Here is a 25,293-nt window from a genome sequence, read left to right as displayed (position 1 = left end):
ATTTCATTTACTCATAGAGTGATTCAATTTACATTTTTCTAATATATTAATGATATTAAATTATCGTTATGTCTTCTGGATATTCATAAAGATTAAAATTCAATTTCAATTAAATCTTGTCAATTTTTTATGAAAAAAAAAAAAATTAGTATTGAAAACGTGTAATTTTTCATAATATCGTTTTAGAATTTCATCGTTATTATTATTGTAAAATTTTTATTTATTCTATAGAAAAGTCTTGTTAGTGTAATACTACTTATGATTTATTTCATATAATATTCAACCTTAGAAAAAATGGAAAATCAGTTAAATTGGAATGATAGCTGCTCAACAGATCAGCATGTTCCCATCAACCTCCAAAATTACTTTTGGGGGTTAACAAGGTAAGTATATTTATGTTTAAAATTATTTTTGTTTCTTTTAAAATATATTATCGTGTTTTCTTGAGTATTATAATTGTAACATTTAATAAATGTTTTTAGTCTACTGTATTTTAAGTCACTAATCATTGAAAAGTTAAAGGGTCAATAAAATGAGCTTGACTATTTTTTCAGTGTAACCATTACCTAATTTTAATTTATGTAGATTTAAGCATAAATATTTAGGGTTACACAAATATAATTGTCTACTTTGATAATATGTCCATAAACAAATGTCTTAATGTACTATCAAAAGTTATTTAGTTGAAAATTCTTTTTTACACTGTATCTTAAAGTACACCATTGATTCCCAAAAAATTTATTATCCATTTATTTTTCTTGAGAATCATAAATATGTAATATACAATCATCATAGCATGTTAAGTTGCCTATACTAACATTAAATATTTGTTTTATTGAAATTGTTTTTGTTTTCTTATTAAGTCTTATAGTTCATCCAAAAATCAAAATATTGTTTAAAACTTTAATAAATTATTTATTAATTATTAAAATGAATTGCCATAAATTAATCATTGTGTTAATTAGTGGTGCCATTAACCTACATTCACAGAATGATTTTTTTATAAAAACTATAAGTTAAAAATTTTTTACCAATTAATTCTATTAATGTTACATATAATTATAAATTATTTTTAGTGCATTTATTAAACCAAAAGTTGGGAAATTACATGAAAACTCTTGTTTGGTAAGAATCATTAATAATTATTTATCTGTGGTTAGTTATAATGAGACACATAGGAGGAGATATAAAAGTGACTGAAATGAGGTAAAAGCAAAAGCAAAAATTATAATAATCATTCTTTTAAAAAAATTATACTAAAAAAAAATTTGTGAAAAGTCACACTTTTTTAGTAATAGATCCTTAAACTAATTACATTGGGAAGATTTTTTAAATTTTGAATTCAATTAACTTAAATAAATTTTTCTTGTTACTTTGTATCCTTCTGGTGTACATTTTCTTGTATATTTATCTGTATTAATATTTATTTTAAAAATGTGTTTTTTTTTATCTACCAAAAGTTCTGTCAACATATACATGGTCATCATGTGAGTATTGAATAGCAAACTACTAATTTAATTGATTAGTTTATTAATAAAATATTTTTTTCACTATACTTGCCATAGGAAATGAAAGAAGCATCCAAGGTAAACTTATATATACATTTTACATAGTACAATTTGAATATTAATAATAAAAAACATTGATTTTAATATTTACTAGAATATTTTTCCCTTATGGTTATTCTTACATTTTTATATAATAATTATATAAATAATTGAATGATTCAATTTTTTATTGTTAAATTATGTATTTGTAAATATCTTAGAACTGTAGTGTTATTTAACAGTATTTATTGGTATAATTTAATAGATCACTTTTTTGTAAAAAGTTAAAAATAATTCCTAGCTGTTATTGTTTAATTACTTTATATAATTAAAATATGTTAGATTTGGTAAATTCTGATGAATTAGTATTAATTATTTTATGAAATTATTATATATAAAACTTAATTAGCAGATAATTTCATATAGAAAAATAATATCTGAAGTTTGAAATAAGTATTGCCTCAAATTATACTTCTGTAATTTAGATCTTTAGGTCAATGTACAAAATCTTCATTATTTAACTATCTTTTTATTTTAATAGTCTTTTGAACGCCTATTGGTACAAGATATACGAACAGATGTTCCTGATACTCTTAAAAAAGAATTTAAATCATTAAGTAGATGGCATATCATTCAGGCTTCGCTTCCTCATCTTATTCATTCTACTGCTGCTATTCTTCAAAACAGGTATAAATCTTGTTCTCAATTACATTTTCTTGTACAATTTATTTTTAGCTAATTTTTATGGAGTGTAATATTTTGAATTGATTGCTAAATTATAGAAAGCTTTTTAAACATCCAAAGAAAAATGTAATATATACAGCTTCAAAAATATACTCACTATTGAGTTGGGTAATTTTTATGTTTATTATTAAAACAAAAAAAGTTTTCAACTTCTATTTGGTTATTTATTAATACCAAAAGAAAATATTTTACCTACTCCATACTTACTACAATTCTGATTAATTATTTCTGTGACTTTTAAAAAGCTTTAATGCATGTTTGAAACAAATTTAAAAAAGAATCATATTTATTCAAATACTTTGATTTTTGACTTAAAAGGCTGACTACTCAGAAAACAAGTCATTGTTTAATTTTAAAGTTTTTTAAATGTTAGTTTTAATTCAGTCAAGATTTAAAGAAGGCAGGTTTAATGAAACATCAAAAATTGAGGAGAAAAAAAATATTTTATGATTTATAAGCACTATTTAATTTATGATTGGATTTTCAAAAAAAGTATGTTAAAAGTGAAGTTCATGTCTTATACGAGGGTGAATTAAATATTAACAGGAATTCTTTTTTAATATTTATTTATTTATAAAACATTACAAAAATACTATTGATTATTTTTCTACATAGTCTCCTTCATGCTCTACACATTTTTCCCAGTGGTTTGGAAGCTTGTTAATTCCTTGCTCGTAAAAACTTTGAGGTTGAGTCACCAACCAATTGCGCATGAACATCTTGATCGTTGTAAAATCACAATCCTCCAAGTGCATTTTTCATTGGCGCAAACAAATGATAGTCACAGGGTGACAATTCTGGGCTGTATGGAGGATGCTCAAGGGGTTCCCAATGTATATCCTCCAGTTTTTGTTTCGTTTTACCCGCCGTATGTGGCCTTGTCACGAAGAAGGATGACGTTTCTGATAGGGACACCGCATCTTTTGCTTCTGTAAACAGCTTTTGCTGCCTCCAACAGCTAGAAGTAGTAGGCAACATTAACCGTACATCGGTCATGTAGGAAATCAATGAGCAACACTCCTCAGTAGTCGAAAAAGACGGTCGCAAGGACCTTACCAGCTAAAAGACGGATTTTAGCTTTCACAGGACCGGCTTCATCTTTCCTTCGCCATTCTTTACTCGCCATCTTGGACTCGGGAGTGTAATGATGCACCCATGTTTCGTCACATGTCACGATATGCCTCAAAAAAGTCTCTCTCTCCCGCTGAAATCGTTTGAGATGTCTCTTACTGATTTGCAGTCGGATGTTTTATTGATATTCGTTTAACAACTTCGGGACCCATCAGGCACAGATTTTTTTGAAACCAAGATGATTTTTAATGATTGTTTGAGCACTTCCATAGCTAATGCCTACCTGTAAAGCGATTTCATGAATAGTGAGCCGCCTGTCACTTTCAATAAGGTCACAAACTGCACCAATGTTGTCACCAGAGACGCTTGATCTTGGACGTTGATTATGACTCACATTTTCTACTGTTTGTCGTCCACTCTTAAACTTTTTGGCCAATCAAACACTTGACTTTTAGACAGAGTATCATCCCCATACTGAGCCTTCAATCGAGTCAAAATTTCGCACAGTTGAATGCCTTCTTTAGTTAAAAACTTTATTATTATCCATTGTGCAACGGACGCTGGAACTTATTGCTCACCCATAGCTGTACTGACGAATTGACTGAGTCAAACAGCTCACCAAGCGTTTTTTTCACTCCATTACACACTACATTACAAGAACCTACACTGTAAGAGCGCTCGTGGTTGGCTAAGAAAATTTTTGTAAAATTCCGGTTAATATTTGTGTTGAATATTTGAATATTTGATTCACCCTCATATATTGCTACTGAAATTTTTATTTTGATTCATAAATTATTTAAATAGTTAAAGCGGCTTATTATATCCACCAAAAGTTACTTGATTATCAACTTCAGAGTATGTAATTCATAGAAGGAGCCGTTGGAAGTCTATCTTTTTTTAATTGTGTAGTATATTAAATAGTCTATACAATGTAATTTGATTCAGTGTGAAAGTTAAAAATAATAAAATTGACTGTGTAAGCTAAATTTACATGAACCCCGAGGCAAAGCCGGAGCACCTGGGATTTTGGTACCTTACCCTAGGGGAAAAGGTTATTAATAAACTATGATTTAGTACAATTATTAAAATTTATTAAATATTACAAACAATTTTTTTTCTTTTTCTCATAATATAACAAAAGTATTTTAAAAGAGAATTGTATATAAAAACAAATTAATTAATTAAAAACATAGGTCCTAAATAAATGGGAAAATATAGGGAACAAAAACACTACAGTAAAATATTGAATAAATTAATAGTAATTAAGTTATGGCCAAGGATATAAGAGGAATTTACAGTATGTTTATAATTAAAAGTTAAATGTATGGTGATTTATCACAATATTACATACAAGCTGTCTACAGACAATCAGGCATTCATTGAGATGTTCAACATGTCCATCCTGATGACATCCGAGTAACTGACTGCTCATGGTAAAAGGGAAAAAAAAATAGACGGATTGACCATTACTTATAATATAAAATGATAAATAACCCATATAATCATTAATTAATAAAATAATAAAATACAAACGTCATGGCCATTTAACCAAAAAGGAGAAAACAATGAATTAAATTATGCACACTGTGCGGGAATACATAAAGTTAAATTATACCATATTACATTTTGTTCAGGATGTCCAATTCCAGGTGATATGTGTGATGAGTTGACATAATCATGGCCAAACCAAATTGAAATTTTACTCCTCCTTCGTGTATTTGTAAAGACACGCCAAAATTTGATGAGACTACGATAAAAAAGAGAGTGATGATGATTGGGAGATTCTTGTCAAACATAACCGTACTTTCCAAAGACGGCTTGATAGCACATGGGAAAGGGTAGGTGCCAGTGTGACCATTATAATGTAGTATAATATGGTATGGACAAGGATCATAGGTAGTAGGGAAAATGATTTTATTGTGGATGATAGTTGGGGATGTTACTCATATGGTAACCGTCTTGGTTGAGAATAACTTAGCCCAATCTATCTGTAGACCAACGTATATTTATCATGTTATTACAAAGAAATGGTCAGCCGAAATTAGAAGCTGTAACTATTTGAAGGAGCTGGGTACTATTAGATTTGACAATATAACTGAGCGAGAGATTGACAAATTAATCAATCTTCACCTTCTCCCAAGATATGAAAGCGTTCGAGATTTGATAAGTAAGTTTGAGATTGGATATGATGGTACATTGATTATGTCTCACGTTGAGTATACCGTTAATCAAGTGGACTATCCTGCTCATACAAGAGCATTTCATGATTTGAGCACATGGTACAATATTTGGCCTATTATGGATAATAAAGCTTATCACAAAATATGTTAGTAAATCATACTCAGTTAGCTGTTTCATTTTCTAGAAATTGTAGAGCTGTCGACTTAAGTGGATTTGTTAGATCAAATTGTTCGGGTTTTGTGATGCAATTGTTCCAAGCGGTGCTCATATGTGACTCAATGACTCATATGTGCGTTTTTCAGCTAATCGGATATACGCCTTCTCTGAAGACTTTAAGATTTTACAACGTTCAGCTTCTTACCATCATAATGATCTACCTTTATTCGCCAATCTTTTTGCTTGTTCAAATTGTAAATCTGCTTTTCCCAATAGAATTTTAGTTTGTTTATGTAAAGAGTTTTCATGTCCTGGAGAGACTATTCCCACAAGAGACTATTATTACGATCTTGAAGCTTCCATTGAAAATGTAGATTATGAAGACCTAAATACATCAGTTAGTCTAGAATTAGAGTTCCAAACGTCGCACCTAATTAGAAATCAATCGAATAATCAATTAACCAATACTGATGTGGCTGTTATTGAGATTTAATACATAATTACGGAGTTCGAATGCTGAAGGTTAACATTTGGTGTATGCTAAGGAGAGTAGGTGCCAGTGTGACCATTATAATGTAGTATAATATGGTATGGACAAAGATCACAGGTGGTAGGGAAAATGATTTGTCTAATAACTATGCATGTGTGTATATGCACACTGACCTTACAGATATACGAAGGGCACTGTTTGAATATAGTTACCTGTGACCTTATACTCATGATAACTTTATTACGTTACAACTGTTTTTACAATAATTGTAATTTTTTGCAAAATTTTTCCTTATTACAAGGAAAGGAATTTTACTACATGATGATGCTGATAACTTTAATTTCATATGTTTTGTGATATTTTAATGTATGATCAAGCAAAATAAGTCAATTACAAGTGATAGTAGTTGTTTAATGTCACAAAAAAAAAAACACGGCTTAGTAAAACCAATAGCTTTTCAGTTATGAATTGAAGCTAAAATAAAATAATATAGATTTACTTGAATCTCATTGTTGAATAGAAAAAAATAAAAGTTTTGTTATATCATTAGCTTATTTTTTTTTTTTCTGCAATACTTGGTAATTTTACTGAAATTCCACAAAATAGCTCTGAAAAGTTTAAAACCCTAAAAAATTACAATACAAAATCTGTTTAAAAAGTTACTCAATCTTTAAATTTTTTTTTTATGGTTCTTACCTCTATATTATTGAGACTTATCACTCTCAAAATAGTCTTCTTAGTTTATTAACTTTTGCCAATGACATTTCCTCTGTTGAAAGCAGTTTCTGGAATTGCCCATAAAATCTTCTGCGAATATTTTTTTCATCTATTGTAGTAAAACTTTATTCTTTTAATAGAGTTTTGGAAATACAAAAAAATTCTACTGGAATTGAATTAAGAGAATACTGTGTTTGAATAAGTACGGTCATGTAACTCGCGCAAAAATCAAAAATTAACAGTGCACCAGATCATTGTTGTGATGGAGAAACTTTCTTCTTTACTGTCTCTTGGAGACATTTTAATACATCTAGATAGTACCAATGGTTAAAAGTTTGTCCATCTGGTAGAAATTCATGATGGATAACTCCTACGTTGTTAAAACTCATCGTCCATAATAATTTGCGTCATGAACATGTCATCATCATCATTTAACGATTCTTGACATATGGTTACATGATTATCTTTCTAATCTTGCTATGTCAACTGAAAGACAACGACTTGCTGCAATGCTGTACATTTTAAGTTTTTTTATGTCATGAACAAATTTAATTGTTAAAATGTTCCACAATTTCTCAAACAGTTAAATGTCAATCAAATTGTGCAATTTGATTGACTTTTTCCACTTGAGCATTGTTTGTTGATGTTGTCGATGTACATTCTGAAAGTGGGTCACCATCAACTAACTCAACTGTCATTAAAATGATTAAATTAGTTGTAACATTGAGTATGTTTTAAACACTTATTACAAAATTTAATATTGATATGTTCATGAATATTAATCATCCTAATAATCGCTTAATTCATATGATTTGTCTACTTTAAATGAGTTCAATAAATGGCTGGAGAGTAATAAACATTTACGATTATGTAGTTTATCTATATTTAGGAACAAAATTTTGAAAACTTTTAATACAAAACTCGTATAACATAAAAGAAGTTATAATATATATATATATATATATATATTTAAATTTGTAATCACCTGAAACATATTTATATCTTACTTTTTATTTAATCAGCAAAAGTATTAAATTAAAAAAATATATTTTTTTAATTTAATGAGTTAGTAGTTTTTAAATAATCATACATTTTTAGAAAAGGAACTAACATTCAATATATTGGTGCTGTTGAAGCCAAACTACTTCATATTTTGCATTGGATTTTACTTGAAGCTCCTGATGAATGTGCTGATTCAGATTATGAAAAGGGAGTATTTCAAACGTCACCTCATTTTTACTTATACAATATACCTTCCATAACAGTAAGATAATTGTTTTGTTATAAAGAGTTAAATATTTTTGTAGAAATAATATAATTTATAGTTATTCGTTTACCTGTTTGCTCCATTGGTCAATCAAATGAAAGAATCTGATTTACTCAATAATGGGTTAGAGGGTGGCTTAAAGTTATGGCAAGCACTTTGGGAAAGCCGAGCTCCAAATAATGCTTGTTTTACTGCACATTGTAAGCCAAAACCAAAATCAATATGGTATAATCTTAAACAATTATCTCAAGGTAAAATGTCAAGAAAAAATTTGAAGTAGTAATTTTATAAATGTAATATTGAATGTATTTGTCTTTTCCAGATAAATTTAGAAATCAAGATTATAGTAGTCATACATTATCTGCATCTGCAAGTTCAACACATATAAATGCTAATGATTCATTTAATAAATCTGTTGAAGAAGAAGTATATTTATTTTAGATTTAATTTGACAGTTAATTTAAAATTATTACTAAAAAATCTTATATATTTTTTAGATTTGGATAGCATCTCCAAAAGAAAAATATTTTCCTGAAACAATACCAGAAGAGAATTCAAGTACTGAAGATGAACAAGTGGTAAATTTAATATTTCATAGTAATAATGATAAATTGAAACTGAACTACATTTTTATTTTCAGGTTATTTTTCATATACCTCCTTGTGACGAGTATAATTTTAATACAGAAAATGTTGCAAATAGTTATTCAGTAAGTTTATTTATAATTTAATAGATTTTAAAGATCATAGAATATATTTTTAGATCAAACCAAGTATATTTCAACTACCTATTGGAAAGTCTGATTCTTTATATACATTTGAAGAATTGGCAGCAATTACTTCTCCCGAGATGAAACAATTACAAAAAAGAATTAAAATTAGGTAAAATATGAACATAAATATTTCCTAATTATTAATATAAATATGCTACTAATTTGAAAAAAAAAATTTTGATTTATTTAAAAAATCAGCATAGTTTTGTTTTATACAGTAAAAAAAAAAAAGGAGTCTATGAGAATTTAGTTATATCCTAGTATCATTCACTTCAATAGTAAAATCTATATATCAAAATTAAGCTATTTTGTCCAAGGAGCACATATTACTAAAACTAAAAAAATGTGTTAAATAAAATTAAAATAACAATAGATTTAGTAGTTAAAAGATTTTTAGACTTCTAAAATAAAAACTACAAGATAAATTATTATGTAAATGTAAACTACCAACTATTAAAACAGGGTTCATCAACAATATATTTTTAGATATTGATATTGTACCTAATTTGAGCAATATTATATTGCGATATATCAAAATAAAAAAAACTCTTCCCAAAATCTCAATTAATTGATATTGTATAAAAAATTAAATCAATATCAGAAAAAAATTATATACAAAAATTAAATTTAATATTTAAATGTTTTTACCAATTTTTTGTTACTATTGTTTGTGTATTGTTAAAAATAAGAATAACAAAAATGTTATAACAAAAAACCTAATGTAAGATTAGAATTTTGTATCAATAAATATCATTTTTCGTCTTATCTCAATTCTATATTTCCGAATATATTTTAATTCAAAAAATGTTTTCTAGATTATCATGATCTGTTTTGGGCATAATATCAAATAATATAACAATATTTTAATAGTTATAATAATATTATAACTATGTGAACAAAATTCAAACAGTTATTTTTTTATAAAAATTTATTTTTGGAATATTTCAAAAACAATCATTATTCTGGGAAAAAGGAAATAAGTCAGCAATTTTAATATTGAATTAAACTATTAATATCATTGAAGAACCCTATATGAAAATTATGAAAACTGTAAAAAATTAAATCCTAGAATAATATTTGGGTATATGTACAACTTATAAAATATATTAAACATATTCTATAATCTCAGATAAGATTCTTATGTAGTCTGACAATTTTGTAAATTTTTACAATTTATAATATATAGTAGAATTAATACATTTAAAAAAAAACAAATTGTTCAAAGATATTTCGTTAAAAAAAATATATATATTAAAGTTTTATTAGTTTTGTCGTAAAATTTTCATATTTGTTTATATGGGTGGGTTTATTATTTTTCGTAGTTGAAATTTGGTAAAATAATTTTGAAAACAAAAAATTGTTTAAATCTTGTTTTATATGCATTCAAATTTTAGGCAGTCACTATATTAATAATCTTAAGAAAAAAGTTATTTTTATTAAACACTTATAATAGTTTGATTTTCTTTAAACTTATTTTAATTTTTACAGTGAATCAAAAAAAAAAAGCAATTCTAACAATTATAAAAGTTCTAGCATTTTAACAGAAGAATCACTTTCAGTGGATTTGTATGCTGCTACCTTTTTAGATGTTGCTGTTCTTAGGTGTTTGTTTGTTCCGCAGTGGTGTGAAGAAGGAGTTTATTGGTGTCTTCAGTATCTATATCATAGGTAATTTAAATATTATTTGTTTTTAACAACAATATTATTTAAAAATAAATTTAAAGTCAATATGATTTATAATATCAAATATTTTATTTAGACTTCAAAACATAAATGAAAATATCAAAATAAAACAAGAACCACGGCGCCGTAGCAACTCTTTACCAATTCCAAAAATTGAAGTATCATTTCATCATGAACCTGATTACCGTGGCAAAATAGTGAAACAAAATTATTCAAATAATATTACTGATTTGGGTGATAGTTCTCCAGGTATTAAATAATAATAAAAAATTTAATTCATATTTAAGTATTCATTTTTGTAAACCTAGCAAAATCTTATTTATAGTGTAGCTTTGCATCAAAGCTATACATCATAGCTGAGAATCAATTGGTTCTTTATTTTGCCATGTTATTAATCTTTGTATCTAGTTTTTTAAATAAATTAATAAATTATTTTGGTCAAATATATTAATGATAATATTATTTGAGTGATTGTCAAGGATGAAGTTTATAAATTCTTTAGCTTTGATGCATAGCTGAGAGCTTATTAATTTTTTGGGTTTTTTTTTCTGATACTACACAGTTACTCCACTCAGTCCTGATAGTAAGGAGAAATGTTCCAAAAAATTACAGTTGTGATAAAACAGTTTTATTCTAAAATAATTTTTTAAAAACAATTGTTCATTATAACATTTTTATTCATAATACTTCAGACATTTCTCTTGCTGACAAAATGTTTTTTTTTGAAAATCTACTCATTAACTAAGGTTCTGTGGGGTTTAAAAATCATATCAAACATTTTTTCTTTTTAATTTTTGATAATTTACAATAAAACTGCATTTTTTAAACTTAGACTAAATTAAAGTAAATACAATGTATTATTAACTTTATAAATACTTAAAAAAAAATATTCGCTCATGACTTTTTTTCTAATTCATTATCCCATTTTCTATACTTATATAAATAATATTCCAATTGATCAGTGTAAGGATACAATGCTAACACTTTTTTTCTCTCTTCAAATGATTATTTTCTTTGTGATTTATTATGATATAAGTAGTTATTATCAAGTTATTGTACTAAATTACATGGTACTATTATCTATTTTAAAATAGGGCTTAACCAATTTAAATTATATTAATTTCTTTTTTTTTTATATATATATATGTTTCATATAAGCATCAAAACATGACAGTTATTTTAATCACTGGATAGTATAGTATATTCTAAAAAAGTATTAAAAAATTTGTTTACTTCTTTTTTAATAAAATAAATATATATTTTGTTACTCTTTTTGACATTTTAATATAGTCATTTTTTAGTTAATTTTTTTACAAAAAATTTGAATGGGTCGATAACAAATCTAGGATAAGTACTTATCGTGTTACAAACATTTTAATACAGGTTGAGTATGTAGAACAGGAGAACTAAATTTATAAAAACTAATCATTAACAAAAAATATTTTCACATGAATAAAAATACTCACAACTTGATGTATTGTTACAACAATCCATTTTGGTAATCATACAAGTTTTTAATTTTAAATATATATATTTTTTTCTATGAGAAAAAATATGAAAATTTTTGTACAAACTACAAATTTATCTACAATTGTAATACTTCCAAATAACCTTAAATTTTACATGATAATTTTAGTGAGTTAACAAAAAAAAAACATTTTATTTTGCTTCATGTTGTATATAAGTATTGTAGTCAAAGTATTTTAAAATAATTTTTAGCATTTTTCTATCTCTACTATTAAAAAATTAATTTTTAGAAATAGTTAAAGATAGAAAAAGAACATTTTTTGATGACCGAGATCTTCCAAATGTTCATTCAAGACAAACAAGTGAAAGGATAAAGAAGAAGAAAAAAATAGTAGACTTGAAGTCATTTGTTGGGTGTAAATTATTATCAAAATCTGAAAAAAATCTACAGAAGATAGATTATATAAATGAAATTATCATGTTAGAACAGGTAATTTTTTTAAATTGTTAATTATTTTTATTGTAAAACTAGACTTTTATACAAAATTAAGGCAAAAAAAATTTTAATACATATTTTATTATTCTTTCATCAGGTTGTCGTGTAGTAATCTAAACTGTATTCTATTTTTCAAATAACATTTTTCTGTATTTTCGTATTTTAAGTTTATCAAAATTTATGTTTTTAGAATAGTCATAACACATTGTTTACTAGTGATGAATTATCTTCTACATTGTTGAGAAAATTAGATTTTTTATTTCAAAATAATAAAACAACAACCTTTCTAAACAGAGGAAAAAGTCTTCCAAGCTTAAGGTAAATTTTATTTCACTGAATTTTTTTTATATTTTTTGTGTATTGAATATAATATTCCATTAAATTTTATTCTTAGGGTTAATGACCTAAAAAATGTAAAAAATTGTTTAAATCCAACAATTACTATAACAGAACATTCTGGAATAACATCTCCTGACATAAACTTTTATAAAGTAACTATTAATTTTATAAATTTATTGACTTATAAAATGCCGCATTGTAAGTTATTAAAATTTTATTAAAAGGCTAGATTTTTTGAAGAATTTAAATTTGATAGCCTGTTTCCTCAAGGACAAAAGCTATGTAAAGAATTACACCATTCAAATCTAACACGATCTCAGACTGATTCAAATATTACATATATTAGTGAAGAAATATTGGAAGTTCCTGGTTCACAGAGTTATATTACTAAGGATGGAGATGTTGACTTAGATGTAGTGTTAAGAGTATGTATTTTTTCCTATCTGATGTTTTACCCATAATATTTTTGATGATTTACTTTTGCAGGCGATTCATTTTTCAGTTTACCAAATTAACACAAGCAAGACATTTAGAGTTTGTGAAGTTATAATCAATTTATTAGAACTATTATTAGACTTAGGTATATTACAGCAAACTTGGCCTGGAGATTCTTCTAAAATTTCTAATAATAACTTGTATAATCCAAATATAACATGTCCTGATTATGTATCACATTTATCATATAGTAAACCAATGTCAGCACATGCTCTTGTTATGAGTTCCATCATCAGGTATATTTTATAAAATTTAATTTATATTCTGAAATAAATGTATGTTTTTATATAGAGTTATACAAAATTTGGGGTGTCCTCATAGCTGTGGAGATGGTCATAAAGGTCCTCCAGCAAATTTTGTACGCAGTCAATGTCAACTTTTATTAAACCGTTTGAAACAAAATGACAAAAAACAATTTTCAAATTATTTGAGGCATTTCATTAAAACAAACTCATTAACTTGTGTTATCAATTTTATTCATTCATATATTGGATTTTGTACAGAACCTATCTTTTCAAATTCACCAATGTGTAAGTATTGAATATAGAAGTATTTAATACTTAAATATATGAGTAGAAAACTTTCTAAATACATCATCGTTCACAGGAAAAACACCTAGTATGTACAAAATGGTGTTTTATTATCTTTGGATACAATAATGTATTTATAGGAGGTCCAACCTTTATAGACATAAAACTAGAAAAGTGAAAGAGAGTGGATGGGTGTAGCTCACACACTACTATTTGTTCTAAAATCACTCCTATATCACTCCATTTCTAAATATTGTTTGGATGCAAAAAAATTTCTATATATATATAGTAATAATCAATATAAATGGTAATTTTTTTTTGTAAGTCATTAAGTGGGTTAAAAAACGTATATGAGTGTAGTATGGCGCAGTGATTTACTCAGTTGTCACTTAAAAATTGATGTTCTGCTATGCTGTTGTTGTTGGTTTTTGAATGGGTAAATATACAGAAACATTAATAATGATGCACTCCGTGTTTCCTACCCTCAGTAGATGGATGGCGATGCTTATATTCTTGAATTGAAGTCCATTCATATATAACGTGTTTTAGGATATGTTGTATTAGGATTGTACTTTAAAAAACTACACAATAAAAAAAAATTACTTTTATACATCTTAGGGTTCAATAAGAGATTTTCTCTGTGATTGATTAAAAATAAATAAAAATACCATGATTTGTTTGTGAATCATCTCTAGGTAATAAAAGAAAATCAATTGATACCATGTCTCAACTGAGTGGTTCTCCATCTGGATATGGATCATTAAATGCAGCGTGTAGTCGAGGCAATGAGTATCATGTTATAAATGTTATATTCAGAAGTTTAATATCTAGAGTTGTGAAATCTTTTAAAGAGTTGAAGCAGCCAGAAAATACTGTAATATAATCTATGATAAATAATTATAATAATGTTTATATGAAGTATATTTCAACCAAAGTTTTATAATTAACAATTGTTTTTAAAAATTTGAGTTCATATTTAAGTTTAAGTAGTAAAAATAACAGAATAACAATTTCAAATATGTATATTTTAAAAATAATATTATATTAATGAATACGAGTTATACAATTTTGAAACAAATTTATAATTATTAGTTTAATAAAATACTACATATTAGTAAATACATAACAATTAAGTAATGCTGTTTGCTATACTTTTGATAATTTGAATATTTTTTAAGAAATATTCGTTAATGTTTTTTAAGTTATATTAAAATCATTTTATTTGAATCATAAAAAATTGAAAATGTTATGATTGCAAAAGTATAGAAAAATATGTCTACTTTATTTAATTTCAAAAATACAATTTAAACATTCGTTTGGTTGAAATACTTTCTAAAATATTGCTCATAATTACTATTAAAAAAAAAATTTTATTTCGTGAACTTTCTTTCATAGGACATTTATAGCACAGTAAAATTTTTGATTGGATATATTAAAGATGTGCATTCATCTATTTTCAAACGTGTAATGTTAAGTGGTTTAATTGATGTTGCATACCATAAGGATGGAAAAAATTGTAATACACAAACTACTCGAGTAATCAGGTATATTAATTCCTAAAATTGATGTATCTTAAAAATGTGAACATTTTTAAAAATGTTTTTCTCAGACATATACCATTGCGTGATCATGAGGAACATACCAAGTCAATTACTGAACCTTTCATATTAGACAATGTGAATAGAAAGCTTTTATTCAAGAAAAGAAGTACCTTGACTAGCTTCACTGTAATATTATTTATTAATGTCAGTTCTTATTGCATTATTTTATGTTTTTTATAATACAATTAGAGCGCTTTTGAAAATCAAATCAGTGAAGATATCAAAAATCAAATAGCTTTAATTAATTTAAAGAAGAAAAAAAATCCTATGATCTCTAAACCTAGCGAAGGCAGTATGCAGTGTCCAAAAAAATCTTATTCTGAACGTTTACAAATTAAAGAGATAGGTTTGTATGGAATTATTATTTATATGTATTTCATAAATATAATTGGGAATTTCATTTAAATAATTTATCCTATATAAAATTATGAGCGAATGGACAAGAGGGCAATTAATCCTGGATCGCTGTATATAGAGTGAGAAGGACCACTATGATAAGTGTAATCCAGTTTGTAACATTTATTTTTGGCCTTTTATCTTTCTTATTGTCTTGTTATGAACTAATACAAGTATTTTTTGGAACTAGCTGGACCATCATCACAATTATTGTGTACCCTTGGGCCATTATGGGTCATACCCAGTATGGTCCCATATGAAATAGTTTTACAAAATAGTCCAAAAGTATATACAGGTGATTCTTTAACTATGCCTCACGAAATATCTTTAAAAATATTAAACCTTATCATTATTTTTTTTAAAAATAATGATTCTTTGTTGCTATTTTACACCAAAAACTAATTATTTGCAATCTTTATACCATAAACTATTATCAACTTTTAATATTCAGATGGCAATCCAAATTTATTTATATGATATTCAATTGAAAAAAAAATTTTATTTAATAAATCTTTTTCCTCGCCTTAATCCCATCTACTTGGGGTCGGCCACTGTTGTCCCTAAATACATCCGAGATGGGACAATCCGCCAAAGTTTTGTTCAAGACTCCTCTTACTTTTTGACAATAATTTTATGCCAGCTAAGGACCTGACGCAACCTCATTAGTCGCCTCTTATGACTGTGGCAGAGGGACCGTGGAAGTATTCTTATCCCCTATCCATAGGGAAAATATAAATAATTCTTTTATTAAATCTTAATAATAATTTTATATTATTGCATATTAAATAAGTTACAGCTGTTTAAAGTTAAGGGGTAATTATAAAAAAGTGTAATTATTTTTAAAATACGGCATCTTTATTGAGTGATAAATTGATAAGTGCTACCAGTTCATAACATAGTGTGTTCAATTTATCGTATTTATATGAATAAGTAATATTTATTCATATACAATATAAGTAATGTTATCTCATTTTAAAAATAAGTACTTTTTTTTTTATTGTCCCTAAACTTTGCATTTGACACAATTTAAGTTATAATGATGTAGTCAACACTGCTTTAGATGGAAAAAACCTGTGTTTTGTTTATTATTAATGTACAATAAATTATGATTATTAAAAAAACCGAAAAGATGAATGCAGTTTATAATAATTGCGGCAGTCTTGCTGATGTCGCCGATGCAGTGTCACGAATAGTCATTAGTTAAAAGTTAGCAGCATGGAGGGCGAAAGTATGCTGATGTGGTATCAGTTTGTCGTGTTCGGTTATGTTGAATCTTTCTAGTGATTATAAAGTTTTTCTGCATTCAAGAATTAGCTATGAAGTCACCTGTTTATTACTAAGTACCTTTAGAGCAGATTGACTGTCACTTAGAGTAGTTATCTTCTTTTTCTTGAATACTAGCAAATTCATAGTATTGCCATTATCTCTCCTTGGAATATGGAGGGTATGAGCCTATTGACATGCTGATATTTATGCAAAGTTTTAATCCCCAACTACCAGCACCTATCTTTCCTGATTTCTTGGAGCTTTTTGTATAAATCTCTGCTGTACTAAGTCTATAATAGAGTCTGAAAATTTACCTACCACTATATTTACACTTAGGAATAGAGTTTGTCCTTAAAAGCGAACCTCTGTTTGATGGTGGATTTTCCAAATGGTCATGTTCAATCCCGGTTCTGTTTTTTTAAGATTTCCAAATTAAAATCCAAAATCCCTCAATTTTTCTTTAAAGAACGATTATTGTATGAAAATTTATTGAATAAGTTTTTCATTTTATGATCCATGAATATATTAGGTTTAATGTATAAATATTATTTCTTAGTGTTAACTTAAAAGTTAAATGAGAATCCATAAAACTATTTTGTACTATTATGTGGGAAATAGACTAAATAAAATATTGATTGGTTAATAACTACTTTTGTAATATTATTTTTTAATTTTTTATTTTTAGATATTCGTAAGAAAAGTGCATAATATAGTAGTGATTTATCTATTTATTATAGTAAAAATAGAATGTTTTTAAACACTACTCTGTTTTTTACTATGTTTAAATACTTAAATGCTAATATCTTTATTTATTTATTGGTCTCAATGTTAGAAATTACAAGATCTAAAATTTTAAATGTTTTTTTTTAAATCCTTAAATTTATTTGAATAAAATATTAATTTTCTAGTTAATTGGATTAGCTCAAAATCAAATGTTCAAGAATGCCGTGGTAAATCTCAAGCTATGAGTTCTTATGATTCAACATCTGATGTAGGATCTCTAGTACGTCAAGCAGCTAACTTACACCAATCATATTGTCGAGGATCTAATAAAAGCAATTCTAGGTAAAATTCTGACATAATATAATATATTATTAATTGTTATCTTGTACTTTTATTTATTTTAGAATGACATCAAAGTTTAAAAAGACTAAAAAGCGAGTGGGGCATCAATTGAACAAATATGTTTTTCGTAAAGGTAGAAAAAAAGATAAAAGCACTGAAGATTCTCAAGGAAGTTGTAATATATTTTATTTATATTTTCATTAACGTATTACTATTATTTTTCATTTTATAATTTACTCTAGATTTAAGTCGTCGAGATTCTTTAGATGATGGGGATCATCCCCACCAATCAGAATTTGTTGTATTAAAAGAGAGAAAATTAGTACAAATTAAACAGTTAAGAATGGGAATTCAACGTTTTTCTGTTATGATGGAAATATGTGGGCCTGGATCAGTTCCTGATGCTAATTTAATATCTGCTGCATTTGATTTGGTTTGTTGAATTATTTAAATACACTTAGATAAATGTTAAAGTTATTTAAAATATTATAATAATACATTTCAGCCTAATACTCCTGTACTAGCTAGAGCAGCATTTCTTTTAGAATGTTGCTATTATGTTCATAGTTGCAATAAAGGTCAATGGTCAGCTTGGATGCGTATGATGATGAGACCATCTGGATTAAATTTCAAATCATCCACAATGTTAAATGGATTGAAAAAATCAGCTGTTGTTCAGCATAACACTGGAAAACTTTTTCGGCAATGGGGAGAAGTATTATAGAATCATTTAAATTTATCAAAATACAAAAATTTATTTTTATATTTTTCATAGATTATTGCTGCACGAATTGATGAAATGATAGCAGAAGATAAAAAAAAATTCGCTCATATTTCTTTGCAAATTCATGATGAAACTTATCAGCATGATCTTCAAAATGAAGACGAGGAAGAAGATTTTTTAGATGAAAGTAATAAATTTATTCAAACAAACAATTTTTTTCTTTTACTATTGTAATCAATTTTCTAGCTTCTGGTATCTCACAGACGATGAGTTGTCCAATGGTTTTGAGAATAGTTGCTTGTATGTTATTTTTAGAAATTACATCTTACTTACGTGAAACTTATAGAAGTCGACCAAAAGCTCGGCCATCAAATCCTTACACAACATTACCCGTTACAACAAATCCTTGGGAGAGAGAGACACGTCAATCACACAGTAAAGAAGGAAGAAGGTGGTCCATGGCATTGTCATCCATGGGACATTCTCAAGCTTCAGCACAAAGTTTACAATCAATTGCATGTGAAAAAGAACAAGGTATGTTAAAATTCTGAATTAAAAATACCATATTCATTCAAAAATTATAAATCTATCACAAGATAAGAAAACTTTTTGTAATAAGATAAAATAAAGTAATTTAATTTTGAATTAAATGTGTAAAATGTAGTTCTATAACTTGAAATTTTATGCGCATAAAATGCATATGTTAAATTTAATAATTAGGTATTATATTTTTTAACAACAAGATGTCATTACTGTTATACCATAGAAATGGAGAAAAGTGGAAATGAGCTCTCACAAAGCCATTTAAAACCAGAAGAAGATGTTAGTCGAAAAAGTAGTATTGTTGTTGCTACTACTGTGTTGACCAAACTTCGCAGACATGCTAAACTTATAAAAGAAAAGCGTGGTATGAGAAATAACAGTATTACAGACCAATAATATTGCACTATAATTTTTGTACATTATAAATTATATATTACACAGGTAGAACTTATGAACATATAACTTATGATCCACATAACATTTTATACTTTTTTGTTTCGATGCGAAGCTGAGAAGGTATTAATTATACCTTAAAGTGTATATTCTTTGTTTGTGTCTGTCATTACTTTTTCTCAGCTCTCACCAGACCAATTTCTTTCAACAATACGTCAAAAGATTACAAATTGTATCTTGTTGAAGACATTACATTCAAAAATTAAAAACTTTTCCCTCATTCTCCGTAAATGATGAAAATCCTGCAAAAAATTACACTTTTTATAATCTGTAAATTTTTGACATTTTTCCACTTTTTTCGAAAAATAGCCATAACTTATTGAAAAAGGAATGAATAACAATATTATTATTTTTTTATATATTGAAACCTTAGATATTTCCCTTTCATTTGATATCAAATTTTGAAAACCTAACCCGTTACCTGCCCACAGTGGTGGATTCAAAAATACAGAAGTCAATGTTTTCAACTTGACTTTTAAAAATGTTCTGAAAACATTACGTCCTTTAAACATATGTTAAATTAAAGCTTATGTTACACACTATAAATTAAAAAAAAAAATTTGGTTCGACAACTTATCTTCTATATGCAAATGATTGTCATAGTTAAAAACGTGCTATTTTTGTGTTCAAATTTTATTTTTATTTTAAAATACTTTTTAAAAGTTTTCCATAGTAATGTGTCCACCAATTTTTATAAAATTTAGATGAATCTAACTTACATTAAATATAAATTTAAAAGCTGCATTAAATTTTTAAATTATCTTAAATTGTCATTTTTAGCTAAATTGCGTGTAATTCATGGTGGCTGTATCGAATGTCATACAGTTTTATATGCTTGGGGTACGAACTCGTTCTAACCTGGCTCATTAAACTAAGTTTCTTTGCATTTTTTTAAAATTCTTTTTTGAGGTGAAAAAAAATTTAAAGTTCATTTGATTTTTATCACATTTAAATTGAATAACATGAATAAATAACGGATCCCATCACTGTAGTCTCCCCTCGTGAGAAAATATTTCTTATGCATATTAAAATATTTTATAACATTTTTTTTTTTTTTTTGTGTTTGTTGTTAATTTTTCACACCTCTCACTTGACCAATTTTAAGATTATTACAAATTAAAAACAAAGTGAAAAAATTAATTTAAAAAAAAATGTTTAACAAGGTATTGTTACTTGAAGTGCTTGAGGATATATCCATGTTTGCAGTTGAGTCCGAAACGTCAGAACTCAACTGCTAACATGCAGTGCTCGAATTGGGGGGGTGCGCAGGGGGACGTAGCTCCTCTACTTTTTTTAAAAAAAATTTTGCGCCCCCCCCACCAATTTTTTTTTTATGAGGATGTTGGAAATACCATCTTTTTTTTTTTTTTTAAATAGTATAATAATGAAATATAATTTATTAATAAATACTAAGTAATGAGTAAAAAAAAAAAAAAGGTCTTCAAAATGCTAGGGACGCAGTTTACAAATTGTTAAGTTGAGCTCCCCTACTTATTTTTGGCCAATTCGAGCACTGCTAACATGGATATATTAGGCCAGTCAAAGAAGGAAAAATGGCAGAAAAAATTCCCAACCAAAATTTTTTTTTTTTTAAAGTTGAATTAAGATATGTATAATGACATACTAAAAGTCCTCATCGATTGGACTTGAGCTTTTTTTTACAGACTCGCAAAAGTTCAAAAATATGAGCTTTTTTAATTTTTTCAAAAAATATTTGACTTACAAAAAAAAGTTTCGTACAAAAGTTGTTTAAAAGACAATTATAAACAAAAAAATTATCTTATATTTTTTCATTTAAACAAATATTTTTCGAGTTACATTACATTTAATATGAGTACTAAAATTTATATTCCATTTTTTTTCATTTTACGGTTACTTTTATCATTACATTAGACACAATGTTATAAATGCATATGTGTGTATGTGTGAGTTTATTTATTTATTGTATCATTAAAGCGTAGTGTATATTAAGACACAACCGAAGAGTAGGTAATTGATTTGACGCTATATTGTTTAAACCCAACTAAACGCTAAATTGTATATTGTCAAACAACAATTATATTATGTCAATTGCCACTGGAATTTCTGCTAATAATAAAGATAATTGTCATAAAACGTACTTTAGTCAGGTGCTGGAGCTGGTAAAAATTGTGGCTGCCGAAAAACAGGACTTAAATGTTCTATTATATGTGAACATTGCAAAGGTCAATGACGTACAAATTCAATAGAAATAAAGATTGAAAATTAAGAAAATTGTACTTTTGTTGAAGATATATTCTATCAAAATTTAGAATGGGAAAATGAATAAGAAAATGGAAAAAAATTTTGTTTGATACATTTGTCAAATAACTTTATAGTGGTGTTAATGCTCGTGAGTGGACTGTAATCATAAAATAATAAAAAAACAGAGTATGAAGCTCTACCATGTGTAAAATATATCAAATGTCATTATAACCTAACTGCATGAGTAACCTACGCTGGTTAACAAGTAATACTATATGCGTTATGTCGTGTAGCTTAATTTGTGAGTATTGCGTAAATAGCCCTTAACATGTCGTGATATCCGCAGAGTACCATCGACATATAACAGTAGAGTACCGCCTTGCACGAGTACCCTAGACGTCAATCGACCACCGCAGTGCGCCGACAACGATTACTAAAAGAACAATAGAACACTCGCTCTGAGCCAGTGCCCTTAAACGTGTCATGGTATCCGCAGAGTACCGATGGCACATAACAGTAGAGTACCGCCTTGCACGAGTACCCTAGACGTCAATCGACCACCGCAGTGCGCCGACAACGATGACTATAAAACAGAAATAATTAAAATACAGTTAAGGTACCACACTCTAATTATTTCTTTCTGATTATGTAAATTATGCCCAATGTAGCTGTGCGCAAGTGAACTCATGCAGTTAACTTATTTAGAATTGCTCTAAATAATATTGTGTTATGTGTAAATTTGTCTATTGTAGACAAATTTATTCTATGCAATAAAATAAAAAACAAACTTACTTACAGTGAATGGTCAAACACAAATTGACTTGCTTTATTTAAGAAAATAATTTTTAACAAAAATAACTAAAGAAATATGTAATATTTAAGAGTGAAATATCTGCTGCGACCTTCTTCTTCTACTGGGTTCTGAAAAACTGACCGTCGTTGAGACTACAAGTCACCCTCATTACCTTTCCCTGGTAGGTAGTACCGATCCCTTTTGTGACGCTAGGCAACAGGTCAACCGGTCCGAACTACCTGCCTCTTTGTTCGCCGACAAGTGGAGAAATCCTCCATCGAGTACATACTTTGCACTAGTAATGCAAATAACTTGTATTTAGGATATAAATAAGGAAATAAGAGATTATGTAGCTTTTGTAATAATCCATTAAAATTTAAAAATTAAACACTATCTACAGATTTGCATCAAGGCGTTGTTTTTTGATAATGATTTTAATCACTGTGCCAGGACACTGCTGGGTTTTTTCTTTTAAATAGCGATTAGTTGAAATAGTAGCAATGGGTTTACTTTACTTATTTCATTATTAATGTAGTCAGACCAGCTATGATGTATGGTTCAGAGTGTTGAGCGGTTGATAAGAAAGTAGAGCAGAGAATGAGTGTAGCAGAGATAAAAATGATAATTGGATGAGTGGAGTGACTAGAAAAGATAGAATAAGGAATGAGTATATAAGAGGGAGTATAAGTGTAGTGTCAATCGTAAGTAAGGTGAGAGAAAATAGACTTAGATGATTTAGTCATGTTATGAGGAGAGAAGAATCGGAAGCTATAAGAACAGTTATAGAAATGAATGTTGAAGGAAGAAGAGATAGAGGAAGATCAAAAAAGAGATTGAGGGATGTTATTGAATGCGATATGAGGACAGCTGATGTGAGCGTAGAAGATGTGGGAGATCGATAGTGTCAAGTGGAAGTTTAGGATTAGGGTGGCCGACCCCAAGTAGTTGGGAATAAGGCAAAGAAAAAGATTAACAGAAATTCCGGTGGCAATTGACATAATATAATTGTTGTTTGACAATATACAATTTAGCGTTTAGTTGGGTTTAAACAATATAGCGTCAAATCAATTACCTACTCTTCGGTTGTGTCTTAATATACACTACACTTTAATGATACTATAAATAAATAAACTCACACATACACACATATGCATTTATAACATTGTGTCTAATGTAAGTATAACATGAAAATATAGTTTAAAAAAACTAAAAAAAACACGCTTTTAAAGCACATCAAACTAAAAAGTTAAAAATAATTTTTAAAATAATTGTGAACAAAAAATACTATTATTGTGATAAAATCGTCGGGCGCTCAATATACGAAAATATGGCACAAAGCACCCACGCTTTTATCACAATAATAGTATTTTTTGTTCATAATTATTTTAAAAATTATTTTTAACTTTTTAGTTCGATGTACTTTAAAAGCGTGTTTTTTTAGTTTTTTAAACTATATTTATTTTTTACTTTTTAGTTTCATGTTATGATAGTAGTTACTATCAATATCATGGTTGTTACGGGTAACGGGAAATCAGGGTTCGATTCTGGGGAGGGAGTCTGAGAAACGGCTACCACATCCAAGGAAAGCAGCAGGCGCGTAAATTACTCACTCCCGGAACGTGGAGGTAGTGACGAAAAATGACGATACGGAAATCATCCCTCGTAATCGGAATGAATACTTTATATCTCTTAATTAGAATAAATCGTGTTAATATATTAATTTTAATAGTAATTAGAATATATATATTTATACAAATAATGCGACTTAACTACGTAAAAGTATCATGCACTAAGTATAGCTGTGTTTTATGGCCGGGCGGGTCGGACTAACGTTATACCCGAGGTATAAACGGCGGTAGGAATATATATATATATACGTAAGGCGCATTAGACGCGGGCGTTATTGGTCAGTCAAAATAAAAATTTATTTATATATATATAATATTGATGACAAGCACGCGTGTACGGGTACGATAACTAAAAATAAATTTTTATAGGAATAGTGTACCATCGTGTAGTGAGCGAGGCGTGGGGAGGGGTGAATGCGTATAACAGTCTAGTCTAGACAACGGAATATGCGATAACGCATACAGGTGAAACTAATATAAGCGTGTTAAAAAGTAACCGTAAAATGAAAAAAATTGGAAAATAAATTTTAGTACTCATATTAAATGTAATGTAACTCGAAAAATATTTGTTTAAATGAAAAAATATAAGAGAGCTTTTTTGTTTAAAATTATCTTTTAAACAACTTTTATACGATACTTTTTTTTG

At 27.4% G+C, this 25,293-nt stretch overlaps 1 protein-coding gene across 7 annotated transcripts in view; it reads left to right on the top strand.

Moving 5' to 3' along the window:
• Positions 1 to 170: 170 nt before the first annotated feature.
• LOC126898355 (protein unc-80 homolog) overlaps positions 171 to 25,293 on the top strand; it is a 64,342-nt gene continuing 39,219 nt past the window's right edge. For 4 of the 7 annotated variants that reach the window (XM_050672309.1, XM_050672310.1, XM_050672307.1 and 1 more), the window contains exons 1-30: positions 171 to 383; positions 1,077 to 1,125; positions 1,461 to 1,487; positions 1,566 to 1,586; positions 2,089 to 2,234; positions 8,005 to 8,170; positions 8,232 to 8,424; positions 8,496 to 8,599; positions 8,671 to 8,751; positions 8,814 to 8,882; positions 8,936 to 9,054; positions 10,434 to 10,613; positions 10,705 to 10,877; positions 12,386 to 12,585; positions 12,782 to 12,909; positions 12,986 to 13,082; positions 13,155 to 13,355; positions 13,417 to 13,661; positions 13,717 to 13,955; positions 14,651 to 14,829; positions 15,351 to 15,499; positions 15,565 to 15,682; positions 15,746 to 15,902; positions 18,127 to 18,283; positions 18,346 to 18,458; positions 18,526 to 18,716; positions 18,789 to 18,998; positions 19,059 to 19,194; positions 19,254 to 19,541; positions 19,774 to 19,914. In XM_050672309.1, the coding sequence (XP_050528266.1) occupies positions 295 to 383; positions 1,077 to 1,125; positions 1,461 to 1,487; positions 1,566 to 1,586; positions 2,089 to 2,234; positions 8,005 to 8,170; positions 8,232 to 8,424; positions 8,496 to 8,599; positions 8,671 to 8,751; positions 8,814 to 8,882; positions 8,936 to 9,054; positions 10,434 to 10,613; positions 10,705 to 10,877; positions 12,386 to 12,585; positions 12,782 to 12,909; positions 12,986 to 13,082; positions 13,155 to 13,355; positions 13,417 to 13,661; positions 13,717 to 13,955; positions 14,651 to 14,829; positions 15,351 to 15,499; positions 15,565 to 15,682; positions 15,746 to 15,902; positions 18,127 to 18,283; positions 18,346 to 18,458; positions 18,526 to 18,716; positions 18,789 to 18,998; positions 19,059 to 19,194; positions 19,254 to 19,541; positions 19,774 to 19,914 (4,366 nt within the window). In that variant the 5' untranslated portion in view covers positions 171 to 294. The remainder of the gene's footprint in view (positions 384 to 1,076; positions 1,126 to 1,460; positions 1,488 to 1,565; positions 1,587 to 2,088; positions 2,235 to 8,004; positions 8,171 to 8,231; positions 8,425 to 8,495; positions 8,600 to 8,670; positions 8,752 to 8,813; positions 8,883 to 8,935; positions 9,055 to 10,433; positions 10,614 to 10,704; positions 10,878 to 12,385; positions 12,586 to 12,781; positions 12,910 to 12,985; positions 13,083 to 13,154; positions 13,356 to 13,416; positions 13,662 to 13,716; positions 13,956 to 14,650; positions 14,830 to 15,350; positions 15,500 to 15,564; positions 15,683 to 15,745; positions 15,903 to 18,126; positions 18,284 to 18,345; positions 18,459 to 18,525; positions 18,717 to 18,788; positions 18,999 to 19,058; positions 19,195 to 19,253; positions 19,542 to 19,773; positions 19,915 to 25,293) is intronic. The other 3 variants (XM_050672312.1, XM_050672311.1, XM_050672308.1) reach the window with 2 other exon arrangements.

Source organism: Daktulosphaira vitifoliae, unplaced genomic scaffold, assembly GCF_025091365.1.
Source record: "Daktulosphaira vitifoliae isolate Bord-2020 unplaced genomic scaffold, ASM2509136v1 Scaffold_2, whole genome shotgun sequence".
In the NCBI taxonomy this organism is placed as follows: Eukaryota; Metazoa; Arthropoda; class Insecta; order Hemiptera; family Phylloxeridae; genus Daktulosphaira; species Daktulosphaira vitifoliae.
The sequence above is the reverse complement of the archived record's forward strand: the minus strand, read 5'-3'. Positions and strand labels throughout refer to the sequence as shown.